The sequence below is a fragment of the Glycine soja genome, chromosome 14 (assembly GCF_004193775.1).
Source record: "Glycine soja cultivar W05 chromosome 14, ASM419377v2, whole genome shotgun sequence".
Classification (NCBI taxonomy): Eukaryota; Viridiplantae; Streptophyta; class Magnoliopsida; order Fabales; family Fabaceae; genus Glycine; species Glycine soja.
Window position 1 is genome coordinate 40936609 of NC_041015.1, and position 10795 is coordinate 40947403.

The 10795-nt window shown below is 44.2% G+C and overlaps 2 protein-coding genes across 2 annotated transcripts; both read right to left on the reverse strand.

Annotated features, from left to right (window-relative positions):
* Window positions 1–4210: 4210 nt before the first annotated feature.
* Window positions 4211–4525, reverse strand: LOC114384058. The gene has a single exon (XM_028343740.1). The coding sequence runs from the start codon at window positions 4523–4525 to the stop codon at window positions 4211–4213; it is 315 nt and encodes a 104-aa protein (XP_028199541.1).
* On the reverse strand, window positions 4526–5359 carry LOC114384060. Its single transcript, XM_028343741.1, has one exon. The coding sequence runs from the start codon at window positions 5357–5359 to the stop codon at window positions 4526–4528; it is 834 nt and encodes a 277-aa protein (XP_028199542.1).
* Window positions 5360–10795: the final 5436 nt, after the last annotated feature.

The window sequence follows — 10795 nt, forward strand, 5'->3', positions numbered from 1 at the left end:
GATAGGAAGTCGTTTGCAAAATGAAGTCATGGTGCAGTTATGGTTTGGGAATAGGATAAAATACTTGCCTGTGTGAGTTTTATACACTATGAGTGATTTATTTTCAGTTTAGCCCGATGTTTCCAATGCATGTTCATTTGAAAGCTAAAAGTTGACATCCTGCCCTTCATTCTCGGTTACAAGGAAAATTACCCGTGGCACAAGTATATTGTTTCTCTAAGATATGGTGCTCTCGCGAATGATTTATTTTTCTTTACAAAAAGCATGTTTGCCTTTCAGGTGGAAGAACCCGGTAGACCGTTTGGTCCTGCCAACCACCCTTTTAGGAGCCCCATGAATGTTATTGCCTAGCGCTGTTCATGTGTCCTCCACTTTCGAGTTTGGAGCTGTGTTTAATGATTGCCTAAGTGCGGACCCTCAAGGCAATCCTCCATTCTCACCCTTTTTCGGAGCCCCATGAATGTTATTGCCTAGCGTTGTTCATGTGTCCTCCACTTTCGAGTTTGGAGCTGTGTTGTATGATTGCCTAAGTGCGGACCCTCAAGGCAATCCTCCATTCTCACCCTTTTTCGGAGCCCCATGAACGTTATTTCCTAGGGCTGTTCATGTGTCCTCCACTTTCGAGTTTGGAGTTGTGTTTCATGATTGCCTAAGTGCGGACCCTCAAGGCAATCCTCCATTCTAACCCTTTTTCGGAGCCCCATGAACGTTATTGCCTAGGGCTGTTCATGTGTCCTCCACTTTCGAGTTTGGAGCTGTGTTTCATGATTGCCTAAGTGCGGACCCTCAAGGCAATCCTCCATTCTCACCCTTTTTCGGAGCCCCATGAACGTTATTGCCTAGGGCTGTTCATGTGTCCTCCACTTTCGAGTTTGGAGCTGTGTTTCATGATTGCCTAAGTGCGGACCCTCAACGCAATCCTCCATTCTCACCCTTTTTCGGAGCCCCATGAACGTTATTGCCTAGGGCTGTTCATGTGTCCTCCTTTTTCGAGTTTGGAGCTGTGTTTCATGATTTCCTAAGTGCGGACCCTCAAGGCAATCCTCCAGTCTCACCCTTTTTCGAAGCCCCATGAACGTTATTGCCTAGGGCTGTTCATGTGTCCTCCACTTTCGAGTTTGGATCTGTGTTTCATGATTGCCTAAGTGCGGACCCTCAAGGCAATCCTCCATTCTCACCCTTTTTTGGAGCCCCATGAACGTTATTGCCTAGGGCTGTTCATGTGTCCTCTACTTTCGAGTTTGGAGCTGTGTTTCATGATTGCCTAAGTGCGGACCCTCAAGGAAATCCTCCATTCTCACCTTTTTTCGGAGCCCCATGAACGTTATTGCCCAGGGCTGTTCATGTATCCTCCACTTTTGAGTTTGGAGATGTGTTTCATGATTGCCTAAGTGCGTACCCTCAAGGCAATCCTTCATTCTCACCCTTTTTCGAAGCCACATGAATGTTATTGCCTAGCGCTGTTCATGTGTCCTCCACTTTCGAGTTTGGAGCTGTGTTTCATGATTGCCTAAGTGCGGACCCTCAAGGAAATCCTCCATTCTCACCCTTTTTCGGAGCCCCATGAACGTTATTGCCTAGGGCTGTTCATGTGTCCTCCACTTTCGAGTTTGGAGCTGTGTTTCATGATTGCCTAAGTGCGGACCCTCAAGGCCATCCTCCATTCTCACCCTTTTTCGGAGCCCCATGAACGTTATTGCCTAGGGCTGTTCATGTGTCCTCCACCTTCGAGTTTGGAGCTAAGTTTCATGATTGCCTAAGTGCGGACGCTCAAGGCAATCCTCCATTCTCCCCCTTTTTTCGGTTCGAGTTTGGAGCTAAGTTTCATGATTGCCTAAGTGTGGACCCTCAAGGCAATCCTCCATTCTCCACTTTTTTTCGGAGCCCCATGAATGTCATTGCCTAGCGCTGTTCATGTGTCCTCCATTATCAAGCGCGAAGCCTCAGGTGACTGGGAAACACGTTCTTCTGTTGTTTTCCGGATCGGTTTCTTCGCCAAATATGTGTATATGTGTATATGTATATTATATTCGTTGTTCTGGTTGTTGTTTGTATTTTGTTTTGTGCAGAAGAAAAAAAGAAGGAGTAGAGGCGAGAGTCGTCATCACGGAAAGGGCAGGACGGACGAAATTAGTGTCCTATCTTTGCTTTCCTCTTATCTCCGATGAGAGGTAAGTAAAGAGGGGCAACTGTCATACCCTAATTTCGTCCGGGGATTATTATTTGATGATATATAACCTTTGATTGGTCGCTTCGAGACACTTGGCGTCCTTTGTTGCACAATGAATGAAGTCCCGAGACGTGTCAGAAATCAAAAGGAAGCAGGCTTCCGCAATCCGTGAAATTCCGTAATGTGGCGGAAATCGAAAAGAGGTGTTTTTGTGCAACCGTAAGTTTCCGTAACTTCTTCGAAAGCTAAAAAATTGTAAATACATAATCTGTAAGGATTCGTAACCTTGCAGAAGAAAAATAAGTATCGTTACAAAATTCGTGAAGTTTCGTAACGTTACGGAAAAAGAATTACCAAAAAACATAAGGGGGTGCAATTAGTAAAAAAGGGGTACGAATAGCAATCTGGCCCACTTGGGCCTTCCAGATCCTTCCTCCAGAAGGCTGTTGCTTCTGGAGGAAGCAACCTTGCTCACCTGGGCGAGCTGGGTGGCAAGCTCCTCCCCTATTTTGCTATAAATAGGGGGAGGAGTGAAGAAGAAAAGGGTTCAGCCTTCTTGGCACTTCCCATTCTCTCGAAATAGCTGAGGAAAATTAGTTCCGTGAAGAAAATCCAAGCTGAGGCGCTTCCGTAACATTTCTGTAACGTTTCCGTGAGTAATTACGCGAAGATTCTCGATCGTTTTTCAACATTCATCGTCGTTCTTCGTTTTCTTCAGTCTTCAACGGGTAAGTACCTCAAACCGAGCTTTTCAATTCATTCTATGTACCCGTGGTGGTCCACATTTTGTTTCATGTATTTTTATTCTCATTTTCATTCGCTTTCTATACCCCCTTTTGACGTGCTTAAGCCATTTATTTAAAATCATTTCTCGCTTAATCTAAAAATAAAATAAATTTCCACCGATCGTTTGAATTGTATCATCCGTTAATTTCGGCTAAAATGAATTCCGACCGTTCGGTCGTGCCGTAACCACGTTGGAAATAAAAAAAGAGGTAAAATAATAATATAATAATCAAAAAATACCCTTTTAGTAAAATAAAGCGCAAAATCAATCGGACGTTTTCTCTTTGGGATTTCTCATTCTTAATTGAATTGACTAATAACTAAAGTGAAATTAAGGCTAAAATCAACTCGCCTAGTCAAGCTCGTCCACAAAAAATAGGGTTTTCAAAGTTTATCATTTCAGTTTCTTACCAAGTAAAATGGATCATTTTTAAGGTCCAACGCCTTAAAATGATCACCTTTCAAGTAAAAAGAATTACTTGATTCACGCATAAGAAAGAACTACGTAGGTCTGATTTTCTCTCCAAAGGAGGGTATGTAGGAGCAAAAGCCCCGCTTTTGTCGACCTCAAAAAATAAAAAGAAATAAAAGTTAAGGTAACACAATTTCCACAATTCTAAAAAATAGTTTGTTGTCCTTTGAGACAAACATGAGAGGTGCTAATACCTTCCTCAAGCGTAAATACAACTCCCGAACTTAGAATTTTCATTTTGACCGGTTTCCTTCGGTTTTTCCGACATTTTCCACAAATAAACGTTGGTGGCGACTCCACGCATCTTTCCTCCATTGGAAAGCGCACCCGTGAGCCTCGCCCTCGCTCGCCCGCGAAGGGCACGTTGCGACAGTCCGTGATAATTTTTTGGGGCAACCCATATCGGCAGATTATCTCCTTTTTGATGAATCTAACCACTACGCCCCTCGTCACGCTGGAGTATGAAGCAGCTTCAACCCATTTGGTGAAGTAGTCGATCGCAAACAAGATGAAGCGATGTTCGTACAAAGCCCTGGGCTCAATGGCTCCAATTACATCTATTCCCCACATAGAGAAGGGCTAGGTGCTGCAAATACGTTCAAAGGCATGGATGGAGCATTGACATTGTCCACGAATGCCTGGCACTTATGGTATTTTCTCACATGGATGCAACAGTCATTTTCCATGGTGAGCCAGTAATAGCCTACCCTTAGAATCTTCCTGGCCATGACATGCCCATTAGCATGTGTCCTAAAGGACCCTTTATGCACCTCCATGAGCATTCACTCAGCTTCCTTAGCGTCTACACATCGGAGCAAAACCATATCATGATTTCGCTTGTATAGGATACCTCCGCTTAAAAAGAAACCAACTGCCAACCTCCGCAACGTCCTCTTGTCGTTGTCAGAAGCCCCCTGTGGATACTCCTTATACTCTACGTACCGCTTGATGTCGAAGTACCACAACTTACCATCTTGCTCCTCTTCAATCAAGCAGCAATGTGCAGGCTTGCTGCGACATCGGAACTCGATGTACGGAAAGTCTTCGTGCGGGGTTAGCTGAAACATGGATGCTAGAGTGGCAAGCGCATCCGCCATCTAATTTTCCTCTTTGGGAACATGGTAGAAGGAGACATCGTCAAAGAACTTGGCTAGTTTCTTGATGTAGGCTTGATAGGGTATCAATTTATGATCCTTACTTTCCCATTCTCCCCTCAGCTGGTGAATTACCGAGGCCGAGTCTCCGTACACTTTGAGCAATTTGACGTTAAAGTCAATTGCCACTTGGATTCCGAGGGTGTATGCCTCGTATTCAACCATATTATTCGTGCAATCGAAACCCAATCTTGCCATGAAAGGGATGCATTGATTTTTGGGAGAGACCAAAGCTGCCCCAACCCCATGGCCTAGGGCATTGGACGCGATGTCAAACCACACGGTCCACTTATTCCTGTCCTCATCCTCCACCTCCTCCTCGAACAAGGCCATGATGTCTTCATCTAGAAACTCTGGATGCATAGGCTGGTAGTCGTTGAGGGGCTGCTGAGCCAGATAGTCTGCCAAGGCACTTCCTTTTATTTCCTTTTGAGTGACATAAACAATGTCAAACTCAGACAACAGAACCTGCCATCGAGCAATCCGTCCAGTGAGGGCAGGCTTCTCAAAAATGTACTTGACTAGGTCCATCTTGGACACCAACCAGGTGGCATGGCTTAGCATGTACTGCCTTAGACGATGGGCCGCCCACACCAAGGCACAACACGCCCTTTCCAGTAGAGAGTAATTCATCTTGCAGGCAATGAACTTTTTGCTCAAGTAATAAACAACCCTTTCTCTTTTTCCGGAGCCATCATGTTGTCCTAGCATACACCCCATTGACTCATCCAACACCGTCATGTATAGGATAGGAGGTCTTCCAGGCACTGGTGCCATGAGCATAGGAGGATTCATAAGGAATTTCTTGATCCTTCTGAATGCCACCTAGCAGTTGTCATTCCATTGAACGGACTGGTTCTTGCACAAGAGTTTAAAGAGAGGCTCACAGGTAGCGGTGAGCTGTGATATGAACCTTGCTATACAATTCAAGCACCCCAAGAATCCTCGGACCTACTTTTCAGTGTGCGGTTTAGGCATTTCGAGGATGGCTTTCACCTTGTCGGGATCCACCTCAATCCCCTTATGGCTTATGATGAAGTCAAGCAACTTTCCCGACTTGACCCTAAAAGTACACGTGGCGGGATTCAATCTTAGTTGGTTCTTACGTAGTCTTTCAAACAACTTCCGCAAGTTGACGAGGTGCTCCCTCTCAGTTCTAGACTTGGCAATCATATCATCCACGTAGACTTCAAATTCCTTATGCATCATATCATGGAATAATGCCACCATAGCCCGTTGATTGGTTGCCCTAACGTTCTTGAGTCCAAAGGACATCACCTTATAATAGAACGTTCCCCACACGGTGACGAACATAGTCTTCTCCATGTCGTCTGACACCATCTTTATATGATTGTAACCCGAGAACCCATCCATGAAGGAAAACAAAGCGAAGTTGGCCGTGTTATCCACAAGGACATCGATGTGTCGTAAAGGAAAGTTATCTTGTGGACTGGCTAGGTTTAGGTCTCGATAGTCCACACATATCCGTACCTTCCCATCCTTCTTAGGGATTGGCACAATGTTGGCTACCCATTCGAGGTATCGAGCCACGGCCAAAAAACCAGCGTCAAACTGCTTTTTCACCTCTTTTTTGATTTTTAAGGACATCTCGAGCTTCATCCTCCTCAGCTTTTGTTTTATCGGGAACACTCGGGATTCAATGGTAACTAATGTTGTACAATGTCGGGGTTCAAGCCAGACATATCTTGGTACGACCAAGCGAAGATGTCTTGGTAGCTTCATAGCAAAACTACCAATCCATCTCAGACCAGTGTAGTCATACCCGTACCAATCTTTACCTCTTTCCTTTCTTCGACAACACCCAAGTTCACGATTTTCGTCTCTTCTTGGTGTGGCTTCATTTCTCGGTCTTTCTGAGCGACCATCCTTTCCAATTCCAGGGGAAACCCCGCATCTTCATCTTCTTCAACCTCAGGTCGATTCGCTACTCGTTCAAAATCGATGCCAGGATCCTTGGTATTAGTACCTTCACAAGACTCATTGTCGGATCTGTACTATTTAATCGGAACAAAAATAAACATCCAGATGAATGAGAATGGGTGAAGGTGCAAGAACAAATGAAGGACAGATCTTGTCATACCCTAATTTCGTCTGGGGACCTTTGCTTGATGACATGCGACCTTTCTTTGGTCCTTGTGAGGTGCTTGGCATCCATCATTAGGCAATTTGTGAAATTCCCGGACATGCCGAAAAACAAAAGAAAATATTGATGCACAATCCGTAAGGTTCCGTGACACATCGGAAATCAAATGGAAGCATCGTTGCGTAATTAAGTGAGGTTCCGTAACATTCCGTGAGTCAAAAAGGGGATGATTATGTAATCCGCAAGGTTCCGTAACATTACGGAAAGAAAACAAGTATCGTTACGAAATTCGTAAGTTTCCGTAACTTTACGAAAAAAGAATTACCAAAAAAAAGTAGAGGGGGGTGTACTTAGTAAAAATGGTGGTGCAAATAGCACCCAGGCCCACTTGGGCCCTCCAGAATATTCCTCCAGAAGGCTGTTGCTTCTGGAGGAAGCAACCTGGCTCGCCTGGGCGAGCTGAGCTCGCCTGGGCGAGCTGGGCGGCAACCACCTCCCCTATTTTGCTATAAATAGGGGAGGAAGTGAAGAAGAAAGGGGTTCAGCCCCTTAGGCACTTTTCTCTCTTTCGAATTTGCTTGGAAAAATTGTTTCCGTGAAGAAAATCTAAGCCGAGGCGCTTCCGAAACGTTTCCGTAACGTTTTCCGTGAGGGATTTCGCAAAGGTTTTGACCGTTCTTCGACGTTCTTCATTCGTTCTTCATCGTTCTTCGATCTTCAACGGGTAAGTACCTCGAACCAAGCATTTCGATTCATTCTATGTACCCTTGGTGGTCCACATTGTGTTTCGTGCATTTTTATTCTCGTTTTGTTTACTTTTTATACCCCCTCTTGACGTGCTTAAGCCATTTTACTTAAGTCATTTCTCGCTTAACTTAAAAATAAAATCAATTTCCACCGAACGTTTGAATTGTATTATCCGTTAACTTCGGTTAAAATGAATTCCGACCGTTCGGTCGTGCCGTAACCACGTTGGAAATCAAAAAGAGGTAAAAAATAATATAATAATCAAAAAATATCTTTTTAGTAAAATAAAGCGGAAAATCAATCGGACGTTTTCTCTTTGGGATTTCTCATTCTTAATCGAATTGATTAATAACTAAAGTGAAACTAAGGCTAAAATCAACTCGCCTAGTCAAGCTCGTCCACAAAAATAGGCTTTTGAAGTTTGTCATTTCAATTTCTCACTAAGTAAAATGGATCATTTTTAAGGTCCAACGCCTTAAAATGATCACCACTTAAGTAAAAAAGAATCGCTTGATAAGCAAGAACTACGTAGGTCTGAGTTCCTCATTTGAGGATACGTAGGAGCAAAAGCCCCGCTTTTGTCGACCACCCAAAGAGATCGTTAATGGTCCAATGCCTTAACGTTTCTCTCCCTTCAAAAACAAGATATCGTTAATGGTCCAAAGCCTTAACGTTTCTCCCCTTTCAAAATCAAAAGACCGTTTAATGGTTCAACACCTTAAATGACCTTTTGTTCAATAAAAACATATTTTGCAAAAAAGACAAAAACAACTTAACCAAACACTTTGTTCCGAAAGAACTACGTAGGTCTGATTTCCTCATCACGAATTGAGGAATACGTAGGAGCAAAGGGAAACACCCTTGTCGACCACAAAAAAGAGAAAAATATAAAAAGGGTATAAAGGATATAAGGACATAAAAGGGAACGTAAAAATCAAAGTCATGTTTGCACATTCGATTAAAGGCTGCCGTCCCTTGGGACGGACGTGTGGGGTGCTAATACCTTCCCCATGCGTAAATACAACTCCCGAACCTTTCACTTAAAAGTTCGTAGATCGCGTCTTTTCCGGTTTTTTCGACGTTTTCCTCAAATAAACGTTGGTGGCGACTCCGCGCGTATTCCTTTCGTGGAACACGCATACCGCGAGTCTCGCGTCGCCCTCCCGCCGAAGGGTAGGTTGCGACAGTTGGCGACTCCACTGGGGACTGTTTTTAGAGAGTTAGGCCATTTAATTTTGTGCAATGTTTTACCATGACTTATCCCTTTGTTAGTTTCCCTTCATTATGTTCTTGTGTGTATAAGCTCTTTATTGCTTTTAGTGCGTTTTAAAATGTATGCATGAGGTAAATATTTATTCATTTGATGCACACAAACACCAACACTATTTGCACACTCTGTGAGTGAAAAAGGGCCCTATACCCGGGTTTGTGGGAACATAAGGAGTGGAGGTGAATCTGTGATCATGCTAGGTCTCCGACTTGCTTGATTACAGTGAACCCTCATCTAGAGCTTTTCTCTTTGAAAACTTATTGTTGCTAGTAGTCCCTACTGCTACAATATGTTCTTCAAAGAGGATAATACCTCTAGAAACCATCAAAAGAGATATGACTACCTTGGGGGTTATCACTAAATGCCTAGTTAGTTCTCTCCCTTATAGGTCCCTTAAATAGGGGCACGAGCAAACACGCTGCGTGCCATTTTTCACACTGCCATGCATAAGTATCATATACCCGTTTGCTTATGTTCAGTGAATATTATCATACTATGTACATCCCCGTATTGTACCTTTCGCATGTGCATCATGTGCGGGTTCCGTCTTAATCCCCTCTCTTGGGCAAACCAACGGAGGGTCCGTGTCACCTTCTTAAATACATACGTTGGGCACTTTGCTACCCCAAGACGTTGTATCTAAGAAGGAGACAATTTCCCGAGCTCCCGTATTCATAAATTGCATCCATGTCATATGCATTCCTTCATGCATTCATCCATTCCACCCATGATAGATGTCGGAGTTTTGATTCACACTAGATTTTATTTCACTTTAGTAAAACATGGGATCAAGTCAAAAGCCTTCGCTTAAAAAGAGGTTTTATCAAGTCAAAATCAAGAGCTTAGAGGTCACCAGTTTACGAAAGTTGGGGCAATTAATGGGTCAACTTCAACGGCAAGCCTTTCGCAAAGCCTATGGTAAGCATTTGGGACCTAGCTAGGGTAGAAGTCTCCATGGAACCAATTGCCTCCCTCGCCCAGTATTATGATCAGTCGTTGAGGTGCTTCATCTTTGGGGACTTCCAGCTATCACCAATGGTGGAAGAATTTGAAGAGATCCTAGGATGTCCTCTAAGGGGAAGGAAACCATACCTCTTCTCAGGGTTCTACCCCTCATTGGCCAGAATTTCTAAAAAAGTCCAAATCTCGGCGCAGGAATTAGACCGCCAAAGGCAAGTCGAAAATGGGGTGGTCGGAATACCGAGAAAATATTTGGAGGTAAAAGCAAGAATCTTGGCAGATAAAGGCGAGTGGACCCCATTCATAGATATTCTCACACTGTTGATTTTCGAGGGAGTCCTCTTTCCAAATGTGGATGGGTTGGTGGACCTGGCAGCGATCGACGTTTTTCTCGCCTATCATAACCACAAGGAAAGTCCGGTTGTCGCTATGCTAGCCGACCTATATGACACCTTCGACCGAAGATGTGAAGAAAGCAATGCAAGGATTGTTTGCTGTACTCTAGCTCTCTATGTGGGGCTGGTTTCACACCTTTTTCTCCAAGAAGGTAGGCCCGTCTATCCGCTACAAGGTTACCGCTCGTGCGTCGAAAAAGGAAAGGCGAATTGGGACCAACTCTTGGCTAGCATGGGGGGGCGTCTGTTAATTGGTTCCCTCGCTAGAAGGAAGGAAGAATCAAGATTCTATCTTCATGCGAAGGATGTCCAAATGTTCCCTTGATGGGAACAAGGGGTTGTATTAATTATAATCCCGTTCTCACCATAAGACAGCTTGGCTACCCCATGAGAGGAGCGCCATTAGACGAAAGCATCACGCCTTTCATCGCACGAGGTTTCAGTGACCACAACGCGAGGGTACTCCAAGGAGTTCGCAAGGCATGGGATGCGGCGTGAAGAAAGGACAGAGAGCTTAGGGGAAGCAGTAATGGGATCATCGGCGGCTATCATAAGTGGCTGAGAGTCCGAACACAAGGACTGGATTGGCTCACAAATCTAAAGACTGTGAGAGACGATGAGGTTAAAGCTTCGGAAGAAAGTGATGAGGTACAAGCCCTAAAGGCAAAGCTTGAAAGAGCCCGGGTAGTCAAAGAGAAGTTCAAGTCCATAGCCATCAAAGTCTGAAGAGAGTATGA

Coding starts and splice junctions, on each gene's coding strand:
- LOC114384058 (XM_028343740.1), bottom strand. CDS start 4,525: ATGGCGGATGCGCTTGCCACTCTAGCATCCATGTTTCAGCTAACCCCG.
- LOC114384060 (XM_028343741.1), bottom strand. CDS start 5,359: ATGGCACCAGTGCCTGGAAGACCTCCTATCCTATACATGACGGTGTTG.